General features: G+C 41.3%; 1 protein-coding gene across 3 annotated transcripts; it reads right to left on the reverse strand.

Annotated features, from left to right (window-relative positions):
* Positions 1–826: 826 nt before the first annotated feature.
* Positions 827–27,287, reverse strand: ppcdc (phosphopantothenoylcysteine decarboxylase). 3 transcript variants are annotated; one of them, XM_042296660.1, is made up of 5 exons: positions 26,998–27,287; positions 23,191–23,304; positions 11,643–11,771; positions 2,558–2,726; positions 827–2,361 (listed from the first exon to the last, which is right to left on the reverse strand). In XM_042296660.1, exons 1-5 carry the CDS (start codon positions 27,139–27,141, stop codon positions 2,258–2,260), a joined length of 660 nt encoding a protein of 219 aa, XP_042152594.1. In that variant the 5' UTR covers positions 27,142–27,287; the 3' UTR covers positions 827–2,257. The 3 variants fall into 3 exon arrangements, with proteins under 3 accessions (XP_042152594.1, XP_042153298.1, XP_042153007.1); XM_042297073.1 differs by having other exon boundaries at positions 828–2,361; positions 23,209–23,304; positions 26,998–27,283; XM_042297364.1 differs by lacking the exon at positions 23,191–23,304.
* Between the last annotated feature and the right edge of the window lie 32 nt (positions 27,288–27,319).

The raw sequence follows: 27,319 nt of genomic DNA on the forward strand, positions 1-27,319 counted from the left end.
GGTGGCAGCATCATGATGTGGGAATGTTTTTGAGCGGCAGGGACTGGGAGACTAGTCAGGATTGAGGGAAAGATGAATGGAACAAAGTACAGAGAGATCCTTGATGAAAACCTGCTCCAGAGCACTCAGGACCTCAGACTGGGGCGAAGGTTCACCTTCCAGCAGGACAACGACGCTAAGCACACAGCCAAGACAACGCAGGAGTGGCTTTGGGACAAGTCTCTGAATGACCTTGAGTGGCCCAGCCAGAGCCCAGACTTGAACCCGAACGAACATCTCTTGAGAGACCTGAAAATAGCTGTGCAGCAACGCTCCCCATCCTGCCAGAGCTTGAGAGGATCTGCAGAGAAGAATGAGAGAAACTCCCCAAATACAGGTGTGCCAAGCTTGTTGTGACATACTTGGCAGGAACTAATGGGGATCCATAATAAACCCCAGGAAGAGTAGCTGCTGCCTTGGCAGGAACTAATGGGGATCCATAATAAACCCCAGGAAGAGTAGCTGCTGCCTTGGCAGGAACTATTGGGGATCCATAATAAACCCCAGGAAGAGTAGCTGCTGCCTTGGCAGGAACTATTGGGGATCCATAATAAACCCCAGGAAGAGTAGCTGCTGCCTTGGCAGGAACTAATGGGGATCCATAATAAATCCCAGGAAGAGTAGCTGCTGCCTTGGCAGGAACTATTGGGGATCCATAATAAACCCCAGGAAGAGTAGCTGCTGCCTTAACAGGAACTAATGGGGATCCATAATAAACCCCAGGAAGAGTAGCTGCTGCCTTGACAGGAACTAATGGGGATCCATAATAAACCCCAGGAAGAGTAGCTGCTGCCTTGGCAGGAACTAATGGGGATCCATAATAAACCCCAGGAAGAGTAGCTGCTGCCTTGGCAGGAACTATTGGGGATCCATAATAAATACAAACGTGTAAGTCATCATGAAGTCAGATTATCCAGTGTTTTGGAGTTCAGGGATTTTTTTATCAATAATGACTAATTATGTATACATTTCAATCAGGACTGACGAATCAGAATACTATTATGTTACTGTATATGTATGAATTTTCTTTTAACCCTAGTACTGCATATAATGTGTGTAAATATAATCAAGAATTAGAACAATGACTGTCTGTTCCTTGGTAGAAACGAATGAACTTATCGTCAGACTGGCTAGAATGCTTATCTACACAGGAAGGCCTTGACCTGGTCATAAATTATCTATACTGATGGGGGTCTATGTAGGAAGGCTTGAGAACTAAACTGCCATTGTACCGGAGTGGAGGAGGGACGGGACAGTTTGAAACCTAATGATGTCATTTTCAGTTTATAACCTGTTGTAAATTGTATCATGTTCAGTACTCTCGAGAATAAACGCTACAGATTGATTTTGAGACTGGTCTCTGTCCATTTTATGCAAATTAAGTGTCTTACAAATTCTTAGGAGTGGGCAGAGTGTTTAATTGAATTGGTTAATTAAAACATAAACAAATGTCATTCCTCTAACATCAACCCAGTGTCCGGAAACTGGGTCTTCATTGAAGGTTGTGGGTCTTCCAGCAGGATAATGACCCCAAACACACATCCAGAAGCACCCAGTAATGATTCAAGAATAAACACTGTTCTGGAGTGGCCAGCGATAACCGATGGCAAGAGTCACCATGGGACCTTACTAAGAAGGAATAACTGCAGCAATCTTCATCTGAATGCCTCCTCTTCGTGTCAATGGCCCAATCCCAAACTGAACCCCTAGACCCTGGCCCAATTCCAAACGGACCCCTGGCCCAGTCCCAAACGGACCCCTAGACCCTGGCCCAATTCCAAACGGAACCCCTAGACCCTGGCCCAGTCCCAAACGGACCCCTAGACCCTGGCCCAATCCCAAACGGACCCCTGGCCCAATCCCACTGGACCCCTAGGAGCTAGGGAATGATTTAAGCAGATCTGAGAAGATTTGACAGGCGCAGTCATTATGGTAATAGTTCCACCTTGCCCTCTGATAGGCTAGGTGGAAGTTTCAGCATATTACCTATTCCAATCAAAATCCTCTCAGATCTCCACAAGTGCATAGGGTCTAGGAGTCCATCTGGGTTTTACTATCTGCAGTTCATTAATATTCACAGGCCTGCTCCTTCCTCACAGCACCTGGCCTGCTCCTTCCTCACAGCACCTGGCCTGCTCCTTCCTCACAGCACCTGGCCTGCTCCTTCCTCACAGCACCTGGCCTGCTCCTTCCTCACAGCACCTGGCCTGCTCCTTCCTCACAGCACCTGGCCTGCTCCTTCCTGAGGAGACTCGGCAGCTTTCTGGATGAATTGGTTCACAACATCTACGATCGTTGACACCTCTGCCATGGCCCCTTTACCTGTAAAGTGACACTCTAAGTTACTCAACGATGTATAAACCACAACAGAAACAGGTAAGAGGTACAAAGGTGAAAGATGTACATAGCCCAGACAGAATACAATAGTATGTTTCATTTAGCAGTGAGGAACGACTAACACAAGCTTCCATTCATCCATCTAAACATTCCACACGTTATGAACTATCAGCGCACACACCTTGGTCTCCACAGACCAGTTTCTTGGCGATGCAGGGGATCTCAACGTAGCCAAACTCTTTAAGGCTGTCCACCTGGCGAGAGGTGATAGGGTGATACCACATAGCAGTGTTCATCGCTGGACAGAAGAGTAGAGGACGACTGGTATCCCAGGCCCGTACCACACACGTCTGAAAATAAGTAGAATACATCACAGTATAGTAGAGTACATTACAGTATAGTAGAGTACAATAGAGTATAGCAGAGGATATTACAGTATAGTAGAGTACATTACAGTATAGTAGAGTACAACAGAGTATAGCAGAGGATATTACAGTATAGTGGAGTACATCACAGTATAGTAGAGTACATTACAGTATAGTAGAGTACAATAGAGTATAGCAGACGATATTACAGTATAGTGGAGTACATCACAGTATAGTAGAGTACATTACAGTATAGTAGAGTACAATAGAATATAGCAGAGGATATTACAGTATAGTGGAGTACATCACAGTATAGTAGAGTACAATAGAGTATAGCAGACGATATTACAGTATAGTGGAGTACATCACAGTATAGTAGAGTACATTACAGTATAGTAGAGTACAATAGAATATAGCAGAGGATATTACAGTATAGTGGAGTACATCACAGTATAGTAGAGTACATTACAGTATAGTACAATAGAATATAGCAGAGGATATTACAGTATAGTGGAGTACATCACAGTATAGTAGAGTACATTACAGTATAGTAGAGTACAATAGAGTATAGCAGACGATATTACAGTATAGTGGAGTACATCACAGTATAGTAGAGTACATTACAGTATAGTAGAGTACAATAGAGTATAGCAGAGGATATTACAGTATAGTGGAGTACAATATAGTATAGTAGAGTACATTACAGTATAGTAGAGTACAATAGAGTATAGCAGACGATATTACAGTATAGTGGAGTACAATATAGTATAGTAGAGTACATTACAGTATAGTAGAGTACAATAGAGTATAGCAGACGATATTACAGTATAGTAGAGTACAATAGAGTATAGCAGAGGATATTACAGTATAGTGGAGTACAATCTAGTTTAGCTGAGTACATTACAGTACAGTGGAGTACAATATAATATAGCAGAGGATATTACAGTATAGTGGAGTACAATAGAGTATAGCAGAGGATATTACAGTATAGTGGAGTACAATAGAGTATAGCAGAGTACATTACAGTATAGCAGAGTACATTACAGTATAGTAGAGTACATCACAGTATAGTAGAGCACAATAGAGTATAGCAGAGTACATTACTGTATAGTGGAGTACATTGCAGTATAGTAGGGTACAGCACAGTACATTACAGTATAGTAGAGCACAGTACATTACAGTATAGTAGAGTACAGTATAGTACAGCACAGTAGAATATAGTACATTCCAGTGTACTAGTAGTAGTAGTGTAGTACATTACAGTGTTCATGGTCATAGTAGTGTTCATGGTCATTGTAGTGTTCATAGTAGTGTTCATGGTCATAGTAGTGTTCATGTTCATAGTAGTGTTCATAGTAGTGTTCATGGTCATAGTAGTGTTCATGGTCATAGTAGTGTTCATAGTACTGTTCATGGTAGTGTTCATAGCAGTGTTCATGGTAGTGTTCATAGTACTGTTCATGGTAGTGTTCATAGTAGTGTTCATGGTCATAGTAGTGTTCATAGTAGTGTTGATAGTCATAGTAGTGTTCATAGTAGTGTTCATAGTCATAGTAGTGTTCATAGTAGTGTTCATGGTCATAGTAGTGTTCATAGTAGTGTTCATGGTCATAGTAGTGTTCATAGTAGTGTTCATGGTAGTGTTCATGGTCATAGTAGTGTTCATAGTCATAGTAGTGTTCATAGTAGTGTTCATGTTCATAGTAGTGTTCATAGTAGTGTTCATGGTCATAGTAGTGTTCATGGTCATAGCAGTGTTCACAGTAGTGTTCATGTTCATAGTAGTGTTCATAGTAGTGTTCATGGTCATAGTAGTGTTCATGGTAGTGTTCATGGTCATAGTAGTGTTCATAGTAGTGTTCATGGTCATAGTAGTGTTCATGGTAGTGTTCATGGTCATAGTACTGGTCATAGTAGTGTTCATGGTCATAGTAGTGTTCATAGTAGTGTTCATAGTAGTGTTCATGGTCATAGTAGTGTTCATAGTAGTGTTCATAGTCATAGTAGTGTTCATGGTCACAGTAGTGTTCATGGTCATAGTAGTGTTCATGGTCATAGTAGTGTTCATAGTAGTGTTCATGGTCATAGTAGTGTTCATAGTAGTGTTCATGGTCATAGTAGTGTTCATGGTCATAGTAGTGTTCATAGTAGTGTTCATGGTCATAGTAGTGTTCATAGTAGTGGTCATAGTAGTGTTCATAGTAGTGTTCATGGTCATAGTAGTGTTCATGGTCATAGTAGTGTTCATGGTCATAGTAGTGTTCATAGTAGTGTTCATGGTCATAGTAGTGTTCATGGTCATAGTAGTGTTCATGGTCACAGTAGTGTTCATGGTCATAGTAGTGTTCATAGTAGTGTTCATGGTCATAGTAGTGTTCATGGTAGTGTTCATGGTCATAGTAGTGTTCATGGTCATAGTAGTGTTCATAGTAGTGTTCATAGTAGTGTTCATGGTCATAGTAGTGTTCATGGTCATAGTAGTGTTCATAGTAGTGTTCATGGTCACAGTAGTGTTCATGGTCACAGTAGTGTTCATGGTCATAGTAGTGTTCATAGTAGTGTTCATGGTCATAGTAGTGCTCATAGTAGTGCTCATGGTCATAGTAGTGTTCATAGTAGTGGTCATGGTCATAGTAGTGTTCATAGTAGTGTTCATGGTCATAGTAGTGTTCATAGTAGTGTTCATGGTCATAGTAGTGTTCATAGTAGTGCTTATGGTCATAGTAGTGTTCATAGTAGTGGTCATAGTAGTGTTCATAGTAGTGTTCATGGTCATAGTAGTGTTCATGGTCACAGTAGTGTTCATGGTCATAGTAGTGTTCATAGTAGTGTTCATGGTCATAGTAGTGTTCATGGTCATAGTAGTGTTCATGGTCACAGTAGTGTTCATGGTCATAGTAGTGTTCATAGTAGTGTTCATGGTCATAGTAGTGTTCATGGTAGTGTTCATGGTCATAGTAGTGTTCATGGTCATAGTAGTGTTCATAGTAGTGTTCATAGTAGTGTTCATGGTCATAGTAGTGTTCATGGTCATAGTAGTGTTCATAGTAGTGTTCATGGTCACAGTAGTGTTCATGGTCACAGTAGTGTTCATGGTCATAGTAGTGTTCATAGTAGTGTTCATGGTCATAGTAGTGTTCATGGTCATAGTAGTGTTCATAGTAGTGTTCATGGTCATAGAGGTGTTCATAGTAGTGTTCATGGTCATAGTAGTGTTCATAGTAGTGTTCATGGTCATAGTAGTGTTCATAGTAGTGTTCATGGTCATAGTAGTGTTCATAGTAGTGTTCATGGTCATAGTAGTGTTCATAGTAGTGTTCATAGTAGTGGTCATGGTCATAGTAGTGTTCATAGTAGTGTTCATGGTCATAGTAGTGTTCATAGTAGTGTTCATGGTCATAGTAGTGTTCATAGTAGTGCTCATGGTCATAGTAGTGTTCATAGTAGTGTTCATGGTCATAGTAGTGTTCATAGTAGTGTTCATAGTAGTGTTCATGGTCATAGTAGTGTTCATAGTAGTGTTCATGGTCATAGTAGTGTTCATGGTCATAGTAGTGTTCATAGTAGTGTTCATAGTAGTGGTCATGGTCATAGTAGTGTTCATGGTCATAGTAGTGTTCATAGTAGTGTTCATGGTCATAGTAGTGTTCATAGTAGTGTTCATGGTCATAGTAGTGTTCATAGTAGTGTTCATGGTCATAGTAGTGTTCATGGTCATAGTAGTGTTCATGGTCATAGTAGTGTTCATGGTCATAGTAGTGTTCATAGTAGTGTTCATGGTCATAGTAGTGTTCATAGTAGTGTTCATGGTCATAGTAGTGTTCATGGTCATAGTAGTGTTCATAGTAGTGTTCATGGTCATAGTAGTGTTCATAGTAGTGGTCATAGTAGTGTTCATAGTAGTGTTCATGGTCATAGTAGTGTTCATGGTCACAGTAGTGTTCATGGTCATAGTAGTGTTCATAGTAGTGTTCATGGTCATAGTAGTGTTCATGGTCATAGTAGTGTTCATGGTCACAGTAGTGTTCATGGTCATAGTAGTGTTCATAGTAGTGTTCATGGTCATAGTAGTGTTCATGGTAGTGTTCATGGTCATAGTAGTGTTCATGGTCATAGTAGTGTTCATAGTAGTGTTCATAGTAGTGTTCATAGTAGTGTTCATGGTCATAGTAGTGTTCATGGTCATAGTAGTGTTCATAGTAGTGTTCATGGTCACAGTAGTGTTCATGGTCATAGTAGTGTTCATAGTAGTGTTCATGGTCATAGTAGTGTTCATGGTCATAGTAGTGTTCATAGTAGTGTTCATGGTCATAGAGGTGTTCATAGTAGTGTTCATAGTAGTGTTCATGGTCATAGTAGTGTTCATAGTAGTGTTCATGGTCATAGTAGTGTTCATAGTAGTGTTCATGGTCATAGTAGTGTTCATAGTAGTGGTCATGGTCATAGTAGTGTTCATAGTAGTGATCATGGTCATAGTAGTGTTCATAGTAGTGTTCATGGTCATAGTAGTGTTCATAGTAGTGCTCATGGTCATAGTAGTGTTCATAGTAGTGTTCATGGTCATAGTAGTGTTCATAGTAGTGTTCATAGTAGTGTTCATGGTCATAGTAGTGTTCATAGTAGTGTTCATGGTCATAGTAGTGTTCATGGTCATAGTAGTGTTCATAGTAGTGTTCATAGTAGTGTTCATGGTCATAGTAGTGTTCATAGTAGTGTTCATGGTCATAGTAGTGTTCATAGTAGTGTTCATGGTCATAGTAGTGTTCATAGTAGTGTTCATGGTCATAGTAGTGTTCATAGTAGTGTTCATGGTCATAGTAGTGTTCATAGTAGTGTTCATAGTAGTGTTCATGGTCAAAGTAGTGTTCATGGTCATAGTAGTGTTCATGGTCACAGTAGTGTTCATGGTCATAGTAGTGTTCATAGTAGTGTTCATAGTAGTGTTCATAGTAGTGTTCATGGTCATAGTTGTGTTCATGGTCATAGTAGTGTTCATAGTAGTGTTCATGGTCATAGTAGTGTTCATAGTAGTGTCCATAGTAGTGTTCATAGTAGTGTTCATGGTCATAGTTGTGTTCATGGTCATAGTAGTGTTCATAGTAGTGTTCATGGTCATAGTAGTGTTCATAGTAGTGTCCATAGTAGTGTTCATAGTAGTGTTCATGGTCATAGTTGTGTTCATGGTCATAGTAGTGTTCATAGTAGTGTCCATAGTAGTGTTCATAGTAGTGTTCATGGTCATAGTAGTGTTCATAATAGTGTCCATAGTAGTGTTCATAGTATTGTTCATAGTAGTGTTCATGTTCATAGTAGTGTTCATGGTCATAGTAGTGTTCATAATAGTGTTCATGGTCATAGTAGTGTTCATAGTAGTGTTCATGGTCATAGTAGTGTTCATGGTCATAGTAGTGTTCATGGTCATAGTAGTGTTCATGGTCATAGTAGTGTTCATAGTCATAGTAGTGTTCATGGTCACAGTAGTGTTCATAGTAGTGTTCATGGTCATAGTAGTGTTCATGGTCATAGTAGTGTTCATGGTCATAGTAGTGTTCATAGTAGTGTTCATAGTCATAGTAGTGTTCATGTTCATAGTAGTGTTCATGGTCATAGTAGTGTTCATAGTAGTGTTCATGGTCATAGTAGTGTTCATGGTCATAGTAGTGTTCATAGTAGTGTTCATGGTCATAGTAGTGTTCATAGTAGTGTTCATGGTCATAGTAGTGTTCATAGTAGTGTTCATGGTCATAGTAGTGTTCATAGTAGTGTTCATGGTCATAGTAGTGTTCATGGTCATAGTAGTGTTCATAGTAGTGTTCATGGTCATAGTAGTGTTCATAGTAGTGTTCATGGTCATAGTAGTGTTCATGGTCATAGTAGTGTTCATAGTAGTGTTCATAGTAGTGTTCATGGTCATAGTAGTGTTCATAGTAGTGTTCATAGTAGTGTCCATAGTAGTGTTCATAGTAGTGTTCATGGTCATAGTAGTGTTCATAGTAGTGTTCATGTTCATAGTAGTGTTCATGGTCATAGTAGTGTTCATAGTAGTGTTCATGGTCATAGTAGTGTTCATAGTAGTGTTCATGGTCATAGTAGTGTTCATAGTAGTGTTCATGGTCATAGTAGTGTTCATGGTCATAGTAGTGTTCATAGTAGTGTTCATGGTCATAGTAGTGTTCATAGTAGTGTCCATAGTAGTGTTCATAGTAGTGTTAATAGTAGTGTTCATAGTCATAGTAGTGTTCATGGTCATAGTAGTGTTCATAGTAGTGTTCATGGTCATAGTAGTGTTCATAGTAGTGTTCATAGTCATAGTAGTGTTCATGTTCATAGTAGTGTTCATGGTCATAGTAGTGTTCATAATAGTGTTCATGGTCATAGTAGTGTTCATAGTAGTGTTCATAGTAGTGTTCATGGTCATAGTAGTGTTCATAGTAGTGTTCATAGTAGTGTCCATAGTAGTGTTCATAGTAGTGTTCATGGTCATAGTAGTGTTCATAGTAGTGTTCATAGTCATAGTAGTGTTCATGGTCATAGTAGTGTTCATGGTCATAGTAGTGTTCATAGTAGTGTTCATGGTCATAGTAGTGTTCATGGTCATAGTAGTGTTCATAGTAGTGTTCATAGTAGTGTTCATGGTCATAGTAGTGTTCATAGTAGTGTCCATAGTAGTGTTCATAGTAGTGTTCATGGTCATAGTAGTGTTCATGGTCATAGTAGTGTTCATAGTAGTGTTCATAGTCATAGTAGTGTTCATGTTCATAGTAGTGTTCATGGTCATAGTAGTGTTCATAGTAGTGTTCATGGTCATAGTAGTGTTCATGTTCATAGTAGTGTTCATAGTAGTGTTCATGTTCATAGTAGTGTTCATGGTCATAGTAGTGTTCATAGTAGTGTTCATAGTCATAGTAGTGTTCATGTTCATAGTAGTGTTCATGGTAGTGTTCATAGTACTGTTCATGGTAGTGTTCATAGCAGTGCTCATGGTAGTGTTCATAGTACTGTTCATGGTAGTGTTCATAGTAGTGTTCATGGTCATAGTAGTGTTCATAGTCATAGTAGTGTTCATAGTAGTGTTCATGGTCATAGTAGTGTTCATAGTAGTGTTCATGGTCATAGTAGTGTTCATAGTAGTGTTCATAGTCATAGTAGTCTTCATAGTAGTGTTCATGGTCATAGTAGTGTTCATAGTAGTGTTCATGGTCATAGTAGTGTTCATGGTCATAGTAGTGTTCATAGTAGTGTTCATGGTCATAGTAGTGTTCATGGTCATAGTAGTGTTCATAGTAGTGTTCATGGTCATAGTAGTGTTCATGGTAGTGTTCATAGTAGTGTTCATGGTCATAGTAGTGTTCATGGTAGTGTTCATGGTCATAGTAGTGTTCATAGTAGTGTTCATGGTCATAGTAGTGTTCATGGTAGTGTTCATAGTAGTGTTCATGGTCATAGTAGTGTTCATAGTAGTGTTCATGGTCATAGTAGTGTTCATGGTCATAGTAGTGTTCATAGTAGTGTTCATAGTCATAGTAGTGTTCATGGTCACAGTAGTGTTCATGGTCATAGTAGTGTTCATGGTCATAGTAGTGTTCATGGTCATAGCAGTGTTCATAGTAGTGTTCATAGTAGTGTTCATGGTCATAGTAGTGTTCATAGTAGTGTTCATGGTCATAGTAGTGTTCATGGTCATAGTAGTGTTCATGGTCATAGTAGTGTTCATGGTCATAGTAGTGTTCATAGTAGTGTTCATGGTCATAGTAGTGTTCATGGTCACAGTAGTGTTCATGGTCACAGTAGTGTTCATAGTAGTGTTCATGGTCATAGTAGTGTTCATGGTCACAGTAGTGTTCATGGTCACAGTAGTGTTCATAGTAGTGTTCATGGTCATAGTAGTGTTCATGGTAGTGTTCATGGTCATAGTAGTGTTCATAGTATAGCTGAGAACCATGTCCTGTTGACAGGCAGTCTGTCTAATTAGAGGATCTTAACCATGTCCTGTTGACAGGCAGTCTGTCTAGTTAGAGGATCCTAACCATGTCCTGTTGACAGGCAGTCTGTCTAATTAGAGGATCCTAACCATGTCCTGTTGACAGGCAGTCTGTCTAGTTAGAGGATCCTAACCATGTCCTGTTGACAGGCAGTCTGTCTAGTTAGAGGATCCTAACCATGTCCTGTTGACAGGCAGTCTGTCTAGTTAGAGGATCCTAACCATGTCCTGTTGACAGGCAGTCTGTCTAGTTAGAGGATCCTAACCATGTCCTGTTGACAGGCAGTCTGTCTAGTTAGAGGATCCTAACCATGTCCTGTTGACAGGCAGTCTGTCTAGTTAGAGGATCCTAACCATGTCCTGTTGACAGGCAGTCTGTCTAGTTAGAGGATCCTAACCATGCCCTGTTGACAGGCAGTCTGTCTAGTTAGAGGATCCTAACCATGTCCTGTTGACAGGCAGTCTGTCTAGTTAGAGGATCCTAACCATGTCCTGTTGACAGGCAGTCTGTCTAGTTAGAGGATTCTAACCATGTCCTGTTGACAGGCAGTCTGTCTATCTACAGAGGATCATAACCATGTCCTGTTGACAGGCAGTCTGTCTAGTTAGAGGATCCTAACCATGTCCTGTTGACAGGCAGTCTGTCTAGTTAGAGGATCCTAACCATGTCCTGTTGACAGGCAGTCTGTCTAGTTAGAGGATCCTAACCATGCCCTGTTGACAGGCAGTCTGTCTAGTTAGAGGATCCTAACCATGTCCTGTTGACAGGCAGTCTGTCTAGTTAGAGGATCCTAACCATGTCCTGTTGACAGGCAGTCTGTCTAGTTAGAGGATTCTAACCATGTCCTGTTGACAGGCAGTCTGTCTATCTACAGAGGATCATAACCATGTCCTGTCAGTCTACCAGTACAAGATCTCACCAGTAAGTTGTCACAGATGCCGCTGGCGATCTTCCCCAGTGTGTTAGCGTCCAGAGGGGCTATAACGAAGAGGTCAGCCCAGCGTCTCAGCTCTATGTGCAGGACAGGGTCAGAACGCTGGCTCCACAGCTATGGGACAATGGGAACATTATCAAGACATTATCAGATACATTATCACCTCTAGGTCCACAGTTGAGTAGTATTCAGACCAGTTATCACATCTAGGTCTACAGCTGAGTAGTATTCAGACCAGTTATCACATCTAGGTCCACAGCTGAGTAGTATTCAGACCAGTTATCACCTCTAGGTCTACAGCTGAGTAGTATTCAGACCAGTTATCACATCTAGGTCTACAGCTGAGTAGTATTCAGACCAGTTATCACATCTAGGTCTACAGCTGAGAAGTATTCAGACCAGTTATCACATCTAGGTCTACAGCTGAGAAGTATTCAGACCAGTTATCACATCTAGGTCTACAGTTGAGTAGTATTCAGACCAGTTATCACATCTAGGTCTACAGCTGAGACAGAGGAGTAGTATTCAGACCAGTTATCACATCTAGGTCCACAGCTGAGTAGTATTCAGACCAGTTATCACATCTAGGTCTACAGTTGAGTAGTATTCAGACCAGTTATCACATCTAGGTCTACAGCTGAGACAGAGGAATAGTATTCAGACCAGTTATCACATCTAGGTCTACAGCTGAGTAGTATTCAGACCAGTTATCACATCTAGGTCCACAGCTGAGAAGTATTCAGACCAGTTATCACATCTAGGTCCACAGCTGAGACAGAGGAATAGTATTCAGACCAGTTATCACATCTAGGTCTACAGCTGAGTAGTATTCAGACCAGTTATCACATCTAGGTCTACAGCTGAGAAGTATTCAGACCAGTTATCACATCTAGGTCTACAGCTGAGAAGTATTCAGACCAGTTATCACATCTAGGTCTACAGCTGACTAGTATTCAGACCAGTTATCACATCTAGGTCTACAGCTGAGACAGAGGAATAGTATTCAGAACAGTTATCACATCTAGGTCCACAGCTGAGTAGTATTCAGACCAGTTATCACATCTAGGTCTACAGCTGAGTAGTATTCAGACCAGTTATCACATCTAGGTCTACAGCTGACTAGTATTCAGACCAGTTATCACATCTAGGTCTACAGCTGAGACAGAGGAATAGTATTCAGAACAGTTATCACATCTAGGTCCACAGCTGAGTAGTATTCAGACCAGTTATCACATCTAGGTCTACAGCTGAGACAGAGGAATAGTATTCAGAACAGTTATCACATCTAGGTCCACAGCTGAGTAGTATTCAGACCAGTTATCACATCTAGGTCCACAGCTGAGACAGAGGAATAGTATTCAGAACAGTTATCACATCTAGGTCCACAGCTGAGTAGTATTCAGACCAGTTATCACATCTAGGTCTACAACTGAGACAGAGGAGTAGTATTCAGACCAGTTATCACCTCTAGGTCCACAGGTGTTTTCTAGGATTTACACACGTGGTGAAGATCATTTCTGGATCCTTCGTGTCCGTGATGAATGTGTCCTTTTTATAAAGGCAAGGCATGCAACACGACGTAATGTACATGATTGGAGACTCAAATCTCAGTCAGATGAGACAGTCTTCTCTTTTCACCAGTAGTTTTCCAGTGTTTAAACCAATGATTGTATATAAAAAAATAAAAATATTGCAAAAAGGCCAAGTTTTAGATGCTGTTCACTGGCAGACTCAACTCAGCTGTTAGACTGCCTATTTATCAGGAGTTTTTCCGAGTTGTATTCGTTGTATGTGCAGAATGCACATGGTATACACCTTCCAACCAAATTGCAGGTTCCTTCTGGACAACGACAATAAGACATAAAAGATAAGGATAACATCATAAAGTAAATGGCAGTAGAATAGACATTTAGCATCAATATAATATAGGAAGACACCATTTATTAGTTCAATATTTACATGTGTATTGGAGATGGGGGGGCAGTGTATAAACTGAGCAGTATTTAGCAATCATAATAAGAGTCTGATAAGCAGCAGTTGTGATGTGTGTGTGTATGTGTGTGTAGCATGTACACTGACTATACCAAACATTAGGAACACCTTCCTCCCCCCACCCCCTTGTCCTCAGAACAGCCTCAATTCTTCGGGGTATGGACTCTACAAGGTGTCGTAAACCTCCCACAGGGATGCTGGACAAAAATTGACTCCAATGCTTCCCACACAGTTGTGTCAAATTGGCTGGATGTCCTTTAGTGAACATGAACTGATTTCTGTACTAGTGAACATAAACTGATTTAACTGAATGCCAACAGTGTGCAAAGCTTGTCACCAAGGCAAAACGGTGGGATACTTTGAAGAATCTCAAATATAAAATATATTTTCATTTGTTTAACACCTTTTTTTTGGTTACTACATGATTCCATATGTGTTATTTAATAGTTTTGATGTCTTCACTATTATTCTACAATGTAGAAAAATAGTAGAAAAATAAAGAAAAACCCTTGAATGAGTTTTGACTGGTACTGTATATAATATACTGGTACACCTACGGCCCAGTTATGTGAAATACAGTAGTGTTCCTTAATGCATAGATTAGTTCCTAATTAATTCATTTCACTTGACTGATTTCCTTATAAAAACTGTAACTCAGTAAAATCATTGAAATTGTTTCATGTTGCAATTACATTTTTGTTCAGTGTATATATATATTTTTTTAAAGATACTGGTGCACAACACAAAGGCCATCTTTTTATGTAGTGTTGTCTCTCTTTATGTAGTGTTGTGTTGTCTCTCTTTATGTAGTGCTGTGTTGTCTCTCTTTATGTAGTGTTGTGTTGTCTCTCTTTATGTAGTGTTGTGGTGTCTCTTATGTAGTGTTGTGTTGTCTCTCTTTATGTAGTGTTGTGGTGTCTCTCTTTATGTAGTGTTGTCTCTCTCTATGTAGTGTTGTGTTGTCTCTCTTTATGTAGTGTTGTGGTGTCTCTCTTTATGTAGTGTAGTGTTGTCTCTCTTTATGTAGTGTTGTGTTGTCTCTCTTTATGTAGTGTTGTGGTGTCTCTCTTTATGTAGTGTTGTGGTGTCTCTCTTTATGTAGTGTTGTGTTGTCTCTCTTTATGTAGTGTTGTGTTGTCTCTCTTTATGTAGTGTTGTGGTGTCTCTCTTTATGTAGTGTTGTGGTGTCTCTCTTTATGTAGTGTTGTCTCTCTTTATGTTGTGTTGTCTCTCTTTATGTAGTGTAGTGTTGTCTCTCTTTATGTTGTGTTGTCTCTCTTTATGTAGTGTTGTGTTGTCTCTCTTTATGTAGTGTTGTGTTGTCTCTCTTTATGTAGTGTTGTGGTGACTCTCTTTATGTAGTGTTGTCTCTCTTTATGTTGTGTTGTCTCTCTTTATGTAGTGTTGTGTTGTCTCTCTTTATGTAGTGTTGTGGTGTCTCTCTTTATGTAGTGTTGTGTTGTCTCTCTTTATGTAGTGTTGTGTTGTCTCTCTTTATGTAGTGTTGTCTCTCTTTATGTAGTGTTGTGTTGTCTCTCTTTATGTAGTGTTGTGGTGTCTCTCTTTATGTAGTGTTGTGGTGTCTCTCTTTATGTAGTGTTGTGGTGTCTCTCTTTATGTAGTGTTGTGGTGTCTCTCTTTATGTAGTGTTGTGTTGTCTCTCTTTATGTAGTGTTGTGGGTGTCTCTTTATGTAGTGTTGTGGTGTCTCTCTTTATGTAGTGTTGTGGTGTCTCTCTTTATGTAGTGTTGTGGTGTCTCTCTTTATGTAGTGTTGTGTTGTCTCTCTTTATGTAGTGTTGTGTTGTCTCTCTTTATGTAGTGTTGTGTTGTCTCTCTTTATGTAGTGTTGTGGTGTCTCTCTTTATGTAGTGTTGTGGTGTCTCTCTTATGTAGTGTTGTGGTGTCTCTCTTTATGTAGTGTTGTGGTGTCTCTCTTTATGTAGTGTTGTGGTGTCTCTCTTTATGTAGTGTTGTGGTGTCTCTTATGTAGTGTTGTGGTGTCTCTTTATGTAGTGTAGTGGTGTCTCTCTTTATGTAGTGTTGTGTTGTCTCTCTTTATGTAGTGTTGTGTTGTCTCTCTTTATGTAGTGTTGTGGTGTCTCTCTTTATGTAGTGTTGTGGTGTCTCTCTTTATGTAGTGTTGTGGTGTCTCTCTTATGTAGTGTTGTGGTGTCTCTCTTTATGTAGTGTTGTGTTGTCTCTCTTTATGTAGTGTTGTGTTGTCTCTCTTTATGTAGTGTTGTGGTGTCTCTCTTTATGTAGTGTTGTGGTGTCTCTCTTATGTAGTGTTGTGGTGTCTCTCTTTATGTAGTGTTGTGGTGTCTCTTTATGTAGTGTTGTGGTGTCTCTTTATGTAGTGTTGTGGTGTCTCTTTATGTAGTGTTGTGGTGTCTCTTATGTAGTGTTGTGGTGTCTCTTTATGTAGTGTAGTGGTGTCTCTCTTTATGTAGTGTTGTGTTGTCTCTCTTTATGTAGTGTTGTGTTGTCTCTCTTTATGTAGTGTTGTGGTGTCTCTCTTTTGTAGTGTAGTGTTGTCTCTCTTTATGTAGTGTTGTGTTGTCTCTCTTTATGTAGTGTTGTGGTGTCTCTCTTTATGTAGTGTTGTGGTGTCTCTCTTTATGTAGTGTTGTGTTGTCTCTCTTTATGTAGTGTTGTGTTGTCTCTCTCTATGTAGTGATGTGGCCTCTCTTTATGTAGTGTTGTGTTGTCTCTCTTTATGTAGTGTTGTGGTCTCTCTTTATGTAGTGTTGTGTTGTCTCTCTTTATGTAGTGTTGTGTTGTCTCTCTTTATGTAGTGTTGTGGTGTCCCTCTTTATGTAGTGTTGTCTCTCTTTATGTAGTGTTGTGGTGTCTCTTTATGTAGTGTTGTGGTGTTTCTCTTTATGTAGTGTGGTCTCCCTTTATGTAGTGTTGTGGTGTCTCTCTTTATGTAGTGTTGTGGTCTCTCTTTATGTAGTGTTGTGGTGTCTCTTATGTAGTGTTGTGGTGTCTCTCTTTATGTAGTGTTGTGGTGTCTCTCTTTATGTAGTGTTGTGGTGTCTCTCTTTATGTAGTGTTGTGGTGTCTCTTTATGTAGTGTTGTGGTGTCTCTTTATGTAGTGTAGTGTTGTCTCTCTTTATGTAGTGTTGTGTTGTCTTTATGTAGTGTTGTGGTGTCTCTTTATGTAGTGTTGTGGTGTCTCTTATGTAGTGTTGTGGTGTCTCTCTTTATGTAGTGTTGTGTTGTCTCTCTTTATGTAGTGTTGTGGTGTCTCTTTATGTAGTGTTGGGGTGTCTCTCTTTATGTAGTGTTGTGGTGTCTCTCTTTATGTAGTGTTGTGGTGTCTCTCTTTATGTAGTGTTGTGTGGTCTCTCTTTATGTAGTGTTGTGGTGTCTCTTATGTAGTGTTGTGGTGACTCTCTTTATGTAGTGTTGTGTTGTCTTAGGACTCTCTTTATGTAGTGTTGTGGTGTCTCTCTTTATGTAGTGTTGTGGTGTCTCTCTTTATGTAGTGTAGTGTTGTCTCTCTTTATGTAGTGTTGTGGTGTCTCTCTTTATGTAGTGTTGTGGTGACTCTCTTTATGTAGTGTTGTCTCTCTTTATGTTGTGTTGTCTCTCTTTATGTAGTGTTGTGTTGTCTCTCTTTATGTAGTGTTGTGTTGTCTCTCTTTATGTAGTATTGTGGTGTCTCTCTTTATGTAGTGTTGTGGTGTCTCTCTTTATGTAGTGTTGTGTTGTCTCTCTTTATGTAGTGTTGTCTCTCTTTATGTAGTGTTGTGGTGTCTCTCTTTATGTAGTGTTGTCTCTCTTTATGTAGTGTTGTGGTGTCTCTCTTTATGTAGTGTTGTGTTGTCTCTCTTTATGTAGTGTTGTGTTGTCTCTCTTTATGTAGTGTTGTCTCTCTTTATGTAGTGTTGTGTTGTCTCTCTCTATGTAGTGATGTGGCCTCTCTTTATGTAGTGTTGTGTTGTCTCTCTTTATGTAGTGTTGTGTTGTCTCTCTTTATGTAGTGTTGTGTTGTCTCTCTTTATGTAGTGTTGTGTTGTCTCTCTTTATGTAGTGTTGTCTCTCTTTATGTAGTGTTGTGTTGTCTCTCTTTATGTAGTGTTGTGTTGTCTCTCTTTATGTAGTGTTGTCTCTCTTTATGTAGTGTTGTGTTGTCTCTCTCTATGTAGTGATGTGGCCTCTCTTTATGTAGTGTTGTGTTGTCTCTCTTTATGTAGTGTTGTGTTGTCTCTCTTTATGTAGTGTTGTCTCTCTTTATGTAGTGTTGTGTTGTCTCTCTTTATGTAGTGTTGTGGTGTCTCTCTTTATGTAGTGATGTGGCCTCTCTCTTTATGTAGTGTTGTGGTGTCTCTCTTTATGTAGTGTTGTGGTGTCTCTCTTTATGTAGTGTTGTGTTGTCTCTCTTTATGTAGTGTTGTGTTGTCTCTCTTTATGTAGTGTTGTGGTGTCTCTCTTTATGTAGTGTTGTGGTGTCTCTCTTTATGTAGTGTTGTGGTGTCTCTCTTTATGTAGTGTTGTGTTGTCTCTCTTTATGTAGTGTTGTGTTGTCTCTCTTTATGTAGTGTTGTCTCTCTTTATGTAGTGTTGTGTTGTCTCTCTTTATGTAGTGTTGTCTCTCTTTATGTAGTGTTGTGTTGTCTCTCTCTATGTAGTGATGTGGCCTCTCTTTATGTAGTGTTGTGTTGTCTCTCTTTATGTAGTGTTGTGTTGTCTCTCTTTATGTAGTGTTGTCTCTCTTTATGTAGTGTTGTGTTGTCTCTCTTTATGTAGTGTTGTGGTGTCTCTCTTTATGTAGTGATGTGGCCTCTCTTTATGTAGTGTTGTGGTGTCTCTCTTTATGTAGTGTTGTGGTGTCTCTCTTTATGTAGTGTTGTGGTGTCTCTCTTTATGTAGTGTTGTGTTGTCTCTCTTTATGTAGTGTTGTGTTGTCTCTCTTTATGTAGTGTTGTGGTGTCTCTCTTTATGTAGTGTTGTGTTGTCTCTCTTTATGTAGTGTTGTGGTGTCTCTCTTTATGTAGTGTTGTGGTGTCTCTTTTTATGTAGTGTTGTGTTGTCTCTCTTTATGTAGTGTTGTGGTGTCTCTCTTTTATGTAGTGTTGTGGTGTCTCTTTTTATGTAGTGTTGTGGTGTCTCTTTTTATGTAGTGTTGTGGTGTCTCTTTTTATGTAGTGTTGTGGTGTCTCTTTTTATGTAGTGTTGTGGTGTCTCTTTTTATGTAGTGTTGTGGTGTCTCTTTTTATGTAGTGTTGTGTCTCTTGTTGTGATGTGTGTTTTGTTCTATATTTATATTGTATTTATTTTTTATTTTTAATCCAATGCCCCCGTCCCCACAGGAGACATTTTGCCTTCTGGTAGGCCGTCATTATAAATAAGAATTTACTCTCAATTGACTTGCTTAGTTAAATAAAGGTTAAATAAAAAATGTAAAATTAATCAAATAGGGACGTGCCTTATGTCTATGATTTATACAGACCAAGACCGAAAATTACCTAAAGTGTGTTTGAAACATCATATTTCCAAATAGAAGTCCCCCTGAACAAGCTGATGCTGTTTGCTTAATAATGTCCTGTGCAGAGTCAGAGTGTATTAGTGTCCGCTACCCCCCCCCGGTAGAGTTAATTTGAATTTATGTTTTCGCGAAATTCCAAATGCCTGTATTTTTGGGGGTCTCCTTCACTTCACTGCGCCGTGTACACCTCCCCATTTACACCAGAGACCTGTATATAATGACGACATGCACGTCTCTGCCTTAACAATGGGAGTCGTTGTCCCAAAGGCGGGAAGGGAGACGACAAATTTAAAGTCAATCCGAAGTCTGCGTTGGCCGTGCAGCATTTACGGTGTCATAGGGCCTCTGCAGAAGTCAGGGCATTCATACTTCTTGCACTTCGCTGAGCAAGTGCAGAGCTTTTGTGAAGGAAGTTGACAAAGGGAGTGAGTTTGTGTTTATTTAGGACCTCCCGTCCCCTCACCTACCATCAACCAATCATGTCAATGCGGAGCTATATAGAGCCCTCCGCATTGTTACAACATTTGAGAGGCGCACAGCGAGTTCAATTTGTCCCCTGCGTACATCCGGAGGCTCTGCGATTATGTCACATCATCCATTTCCGACAACATTTTCGGATCAAGAACAAATGGTCTCTTAAGGTCCAAAATAAACCCATAGCAACGTATTTGGGCTTCTTTTGGACAGATTTTTTTAGCGAGAGTTAAACTTCTCGCTTCGCTTCTCCCTCTTATGTTTTACACACACCAAGCCCCTGTCCCTCCTCACGCTCACAATACTGAGAAATCACATTTTCCTCTCTGACGAGCGCTTTCAAACTCGTTATTTATATTTTAGGTTTGCTCCAACAGAAACGGTCACATGGACACTAAAACACAGTGAGACATTATTTCACTCTAAGAGTATAAATGATATTTTACCCAGGGATACGCATTTTATTCTGAGAAATAAATGTATGCCACGTGATTTCAGGTGGACAGGCTAACATGCTGGTCAAACAGTGTATTTGACTTTTAATTTGCACAACACTTTTATTTAAAGGAAACATAAAATAAAAAATACCATATTATTGTGAATCATAAATGTGAATAGAATTTAGATGCTATATAGGCCATATCGCCATTCATCCAGCTATATTGATCGCAGGACAGGAAGTTAGCGGGCTAACCCATACTGTGTGGCTAATTAGCGTTGGAGGTTAACTCACACTGTGAGAATCTAACACCGAATTTAGTAGCTGTCTAACACATCGAGTGGTCACTGAGGATTAATATAACTATGTATTCAATCTTCAGTCGAGGGGTAGCTAGCTTAGTCTGTCACCTCCCTCGAAGTCTTCACAGCTCTCCCTCGCTGTGTTCCACGTGAGTCGCGTCAGCCTGGCTGTAGCTAGCTGTGGTTCTGTTTCAATACATTTGCAGGTGCCAACTTAATCCCTAGACTCTGTGAGCACAATGCAGACCAACGGTTTTTAAAGTCACTGGCGTGCCCCAGGATTATTTTAGGATTAGCCTAGTGAGTCATGTAGGGTTAGGTATAGATATCCCCTAATAGATGTAGGCCTGGGTAAAGACCTACCTGCCCCCTCACTGAGTCCTACCTGCCCCCCTCACTGAGTCCTACCTGCCAACCCCACCGAGTCCTACCTGCCAAACCCACCAAGTCCTACCTGCCAACCACACCGAGTCCTACCTGCCAACCACACCGAGTCCTACCTGCCAAACCCACCGAGTCCTACCTGCCCAGATTCCTACCTGCCAAACCCAGATTCCTACCTGCCAAACCCAGATTCCTACCTGCCAAACCCAGATTCCTACCTGCCAAACCCAGATTCCTACCTGCCAAACTCAGATTCCTACCTGCCAAACCCAGATTCCTACCTGCCAAACCCAGATTCCTACCTGCCAAACCCAGATTCCTACCTGCCAAACCCAGATTCCTACCTGCCAAACCCAGATTCCTACCTGCCAAACCCAGATTCCTACCTGCCAAACTCAGATTCCTACCTGCCAAACCCAGATTCCTACCTGCCAAACCCAGATTCCTACCTGCCAAACCCAGATTCCTACCTGCCAAACCCAGATTCCTACCTGCCAAACTCAGATTCCTACCTGCCAAACCCAGATTCCTACCTGCCAAACCCAGATTCCTACCTGCCAAACCCAGATTCCTATTCCCCAGATTCCTACCTACCAAACCTACAGGGGTCCAATAGAGTCCAGTCAACATTTACCAAACACTTTACCTTGGTGTGAGACTGGAACCATGGCTGTCTGACATCTGAAAGAGGATAAATACACATCTCTTACAGGGATGGCAGATGTGCTCCTCTAGTCGCTCAATATGAAGAGTTGAGAAAATATTTTGGTAGCCACAACTATAGACAGATTCGTCTCAGAAGATATTTGATTTCCAAACTGTGTTTTAACCGCAATTAGATATGGAAATATCAGACCAGTAAATAATACTATATATTTATATATATATTTCATTGTCACATATACCGGTTACTGGATAGGTACATGTGTTGTTTTACAGGGCCAGCCATAGTAGTACGTCGCAACTGGAGCAATTTGGATTGAGTGCCTTGCTCAAGGGCACATCGACAGACTTTTCACCTTGTCGGCTAAAGTATTCGAACCAGCGACCTTTCGGTTAACGCTTTAACCGCTAGCCTACCTGCCCCAATAACCCCTAGGCTACCTGCCCCAATAACCCCTAGGCTACCTGCCCCAATAACCCCAAGGCTACCTGCCCCAATAACCCCAAGGCTACCTGCCCCAATAACCCCAAGCCTACCTGCCCCAATAACCCCAAGGCTACCTGCCCCAATAACCCCAAGGCTACCTGCCCCAATAACCCCAAGGCTACCTGCCCCAATAACCCCAAGCCTATCTGCCCCAATAACCCCAAGGCTACCTGCCCCAATAACCCCTAGGCTACCTGCCCCAATAACCCCAAGGCTACCTGCCCCAATAACCCCAAGGCTACCTGCCCCAATAACCCCAAGGCTACCTGCCCCAATAACCCCAAGGCTACCTGCCCCAATAACCCCAAGGCTACCTGCCCCAATAACCCCTAGGCTACCTGCCCCAATAACCCCTAGGCTACCTGCCCCAATAACCCCTAGGCTACCTGCCCCAATAACCCCAAGGCTACCTGCCCCAATAACCCCTAGGCTACCTGCCCCAATAACCCCTAGGCTACCTGCCCCAATAACCCCTAGGGTACCTGCCCCAATAACACCAAGGCTACCTGCCCCAATAACCCCTAGGCTACCTGCCCAAATAACCCCTAGGCTACCTGCCCCAATAACCCCAAGGCTACCTGCCCCAATAACCCCAAGGCTACCTGCCCCAATAACCCCAAGGCTACCTGCCCCAATAACCCCAAGGCTACCTGCCCCAATAACCCCAAGGCTACCTGCCCCAATAACCCCTAGGCTACCTGCCCCAATAACCCCAAGGCTACCTGCCCCAATAACCCCAAGGCTACCTGCCCCAATAACCCCTAGGCTACCTGCCCCAATAACCCCAAGGCTACCTGCCCCAATAACCCCAAGGCTACCTGCCCCAATAACCCCTAGGCTACCTGCCCCAATAACCCCTAGGCTACCTGCCCCAATAACCCCTAGGCTACCTGCCCCAATAACCCCTAGGCTACCTGCCCCAATAACCCCTAGGCTACCTGCCCCAATAACCCCTAGGCTACCTGCCCCAATAACCCCTAGGCTACCTGCCCCAATAACCCCTAGGCTACCTGCCCCAATAACCCCTAGGCTACCTGCCCCAATAACCCCTAGGCTACCTGCCGGGCAGTCAACTACAAATCATTTATAACTCTTCACGACTAAACCCTGTGTCTGAGGTTTTCACTAGATGGTATACTGCTTATGTCAGAATGGACTTTTCATAGCAGGTTAGGAGAATTTACGCAGCAGGGTAGGGTAATTAGGAAAAGGGTTAGGATTAGCTAACAATGCAACAACAACAAAAAACTTTGGGATGTCAATTTGACCTAAACTCCATTTTATCTAGACAGGACCTCTGTTTGATAACCAACCTCCCACTCATGTGTGTCACTGTAGACTCTGACAGCCACATCAGCAGGGTTGTAGAAGTGCTTGGCGTGTTCTGTAGTGACAACACGCACATCCACCTGCAAACGGGAAGACACACACAATAAGGGTGTTATTCCAACCTTAAAACACAAAACGAACCCCTAATCCCAACCACCGCTCCCCTAGGATCAACCCCTAATCCCTACCACCTCTCCCCTGGGATCAACCCCTAATCTCAACCACCTCTCCCCTAGGATCAACCCCTAATCCCTACCACCTCTCCCCTGGGATCAACCCCTAATCTCAACCACCTCTCCCCTAGGATCAACCCCTAATCCCTACCACCTCTCCCCTGGGATCAACCCCTAATCCCTACCACCTCTCCCCTGGGATCAACCCCTAATCCCTACCACCTCTCCCTGGGATCAACCCCTAATCCCTACCACCTCTCCCCTGGGATCAACCCCTAATCCCTACCACCTCTCCCCTGGGATCAACCCGTAATCCCTACCACCTCTCCCCTGGGATCAACCCCTAGCCCCTATACCCTAGGATCAACCCTTAGCCCCTATACCCTAGGATCAACCCCTAGCCCCTATACCCTAGGATCAACCCCTAGCCCCTATACCCTAGGATCAACCCTTAGCCCCTATACCCTAGGATCAACCCCTAGCCCCTATATCCTAGGATCAACCCCTAGCCCCTATACCCTAGGATCAACCCCTAGCCCCTATACCCTAGGATCAACCCCTAGCCCCTATACCCTAGGATCAACCCCTAGCCCCTATACCCTAGGATCAACCCCTAGCCCCTATACCCTAGGATCAACCCCTAGCCCCTATACCCTAGGATCAACCCCTAGCCCCTATACCCTAGGATCAACCCCTAGCCCCTATACCCTAGGATCAACCCCTAGCCCCTATACCCTAGGATCAACCCCTAGCCCCTATCCCCTACCTTTCTAAATAAGGGTGTGATCACTACTCTACAATACATTAAGTGTGTTCCCTCAGACCACTACTCTACAATACATTAAGTGTGTTCCCTCAGACCACTACTCTACAATACATTAAGTGTGTTCCCTCAGACCACTACTCTACAATACATTAAGTGTGTTCCCTCAGACCACTACTCTACAATACATTAAGTGTGTTCCCTCAGACCACTACTCTACAATACATTAAGTGTGTTCCCTCAGACCACTACTCTACAACACATTAAGTGTGTTCCCTCAGACCAATACTCTACTACCACATATCTACAATATAACATGTATGTGTGTGTAGTGCGTGTCTTGTCATGTGTATGTGTGTGTATAGTGCGTATGTTATCGTGTGTGTGTGTGCATGTGTCTGTGCCTGTGTGTGTGTATCTGTACGTATAGTGTGTATGTTATCGTGTGTGTATGCATGTGTCTGTGTGTGTGTGTGAATGTATAGTGTGTGTGTTATCGTGTGTGTGTATGCATGTGCCTGTGCCTGTGTGTGTGAATGTATAGTGAATGTGTTATGTGTGTGTGCATGTGTCTGTGCCTGTGTGTGTGTGAATGTATAGTGTGTGTGTTATCGTGTGTGTGTATCTGTACGTATAGTGTGTATGTTATCGTGTGTGTATGTATAGTGTGTGTGTATGCATGTGTCTGTGCCTGTGTGTGTGTGTGTGTGAATGTATAGTGTGTGTGTTATCGAGTGTGTGTATCTATACGTATAGTGTGTATGTTATCGTGTGTGTATGCATGTGTCTGTGCCTGTGTGTGTCTCTTCACAGTACCCGCTGTTCCATACAGTGTATTTTTATCTATTTAAAAAAAATCTGATTCTACTACTGCATCAGTTACGGTGTATTCAACATGTCAATACCTCTCATAAATACAAGTAGTGATGAAGTCAATCTCTCCTCCACTTTGAGCCAAGAGAGATTTACATGCATATTATTCACGTTAGCTCTCTGTGTACATTCAAGGGCCAGCCGTGCTGCCCTGTTCTGAGCCAATTGCAATTTTCCTAAGTCCCTCTTTGTGGCACCTGACCACACGACTGAACAGTAGTCCAGGTGACACAAAACGAGGGCCTGTAGGACCTGACTTGTTGATAGTGCTGTTAAGAAGGTAGAAACTAGGGCCTGTAGGACCTGCCTTGTTGATAGTGCTGTTAAGAAGGTAGAAACTAGGGCCTGTAGGACCTGCCTTGTTGATAGTGCTGTTAAGAAGGTAGAAACTAGGGCCTGTAGGACCTGCCTTGTTGACAGTGCTGTTAAGAAGGTAGAGCAGCGCTTTATTATGGACAGACTTCTCCCCATCTTAGCTACTGTTGTATCAATATGTTTTGACCATGACAGTTTACAATCCAGGGTTACTCCAAGCAGTTGTCACCTCAACTTGCTCAATTTCCACATTATTCATTACACAATTTAGTTGAGGTTTAGGATTTAGTGTTTGATTTGTCCCAAATACAATGCTTTTAGTTTTGACTTATTCCTTGGTAGGTATCTCTTTAACAACATTATAGCAGAGGGTGTAAAGCCATAGCACAAACGTTTTTTCCAGCAACAGACTATGTCTAACAAAACAGCCCCCACAATCTTTTGTCATCAATTTCTCTCAGCCAATCATCAGTCATTTGTGTAAGTGCTGTGCTTGTTGAGTGTTCTTCCCTATAAGTATGCTGAAATTTTGTTGTCAATTTGTTTACTGTAAAATAGCATTGTATATGGTCAAACACCATTTTTTTCAAAAGTTTACTAAGGGTTGGTAACAGGCTGATTGGTCGGCTATTTGAGCCAGTAAAGGGGGGTTTACTATTCTCAGGTAGGGGAATACACGTTTTATATTGTCTTATACAGTGGCACTCCCCAAAATGGAACCATCACATGAAAGCATGAACAAATAGATTAATTATGAATTATATTAAAGTGTTACAGTCCAGATATGATGATTATTTTTTTTGTGGCTAATGTCCGAACCTTATCTGTGATTTACCTCTGTTTGTGCCTCTACAAATGTCCATAATATGACATTCTGATATTCTTCAAGGTAAACTGAAGTTGATAAGTTTATTGGGCCGGAAAGGGGTTTGATAATTTAGCTCGGCCTCGATATGACCTGCTATTAGAAGTGTTGATTATCTAGGCCTATCTACATAACAGATTTTCGGGGATAGAGCTAATTCAACCTAGCTTCCTTTTCTGCTGAAAACCGGATGTGGTAGCATTACCCTGTTAAGTTAATGCTGAGATTACCTGATATTACAAGTGTAACGTCGTGACTGCGCCTCTAGGATATGTAAATCCTTATTTGCGTATGGAATTTCCCCGTCAGTTTCCATTAAATGGCATAATAACCCCTCTTGACAATACAGTGTATTGTAGATTTGTAGATTTGGTTTGATACAAGGTGCACATCGTCCTCCAGCGGTATAATCATGCATGTGCAGGTCACAGAGAGCAACGGTTGACCCCATACCTGTTTGAGTAACGCTGACTCATGAATCCAAATATATTATATAAAAATATGCAATATTATTTATTATATATATACAAAATATAGCATTTTTATATATATATATATATATATATATATATTGCATTTTTTTCTTCTTTCTCAAAAAAAAAAAAAAAAAAATAATAAAATATAATATATATATATATATATATATATACACACACACACACATACATATATATATATAATACATATATAATAATTAATAGTTAATTAAAAAAATAAATAAATAAAAATGAATCCAAATATAGCTAGCAGGAAAGACATCCCAGTTAGATGCCTATCTACTTACCCCGGGCAACTCTAGAAGTTGGGAGACCAACAGAGGCACTTTGAGCGCTGCCACACTACCCGTGACCCCAACCAGCACACGAAATTTACCACACGAGTCTAACAAATCAAATTTCGGAGACGTTACGGGTGATTCCGCCTGCATGTTAGCTGGAAAACGATCACTACAAAAAAACAACTTCAACACGTTATTAGGAGCATGCTGATTGCCAAGAATACGCAAAATATCGCCAACTTTTAGCCTCTATAAACTTCGCATGATGCAGCTTCCGTAAACATTGATACCACGTGACCAACAGTGACTGGTGAACGAGCACGTATCG

The sequence above is a fragment of the Oncorhynchus tshawytscha genome, linkage group LG01, assembly GCF_018296145.1.
Source record: "Oncorhynchus tshawytscha isolate Ot180627B linkage group LG01, Otsh_v2.0, whole genome shotgun sequence".
Classification (NCBI taxonomy): Eukaryota; Metazoa; Chordata; class Actinopteri; order Salmoniformes; family Salmonidae; genus Oncorhynchus; species Oncorhynchus tshawytscha.

Bases quoted from the DNA above. Each gene is read 5' to 3' on its own strand.
- ppcdc (XM_042296660.1), bottom strand. From the start codon at position 27,141: ATGCAGGCGGAATCACCCGTAACGTCTCCGAAATTTGATTTGTTAGAC. The intron at 23,305-26,997 runs GTAAGTAGATAG...TCCCGTTTGCAG, and splicing joins AACTTCTAGAGTTGCCCGGG to GTGGATGTGCGTGTTGTCAC. The intron at 11,772-23,190 runs GTCCTGTCTAGA...ATTGTCCCATAG, and splicing joins AGGTTGGTTATCAAACAGAG to CTGTGGAGCCAGCGTTCTGA.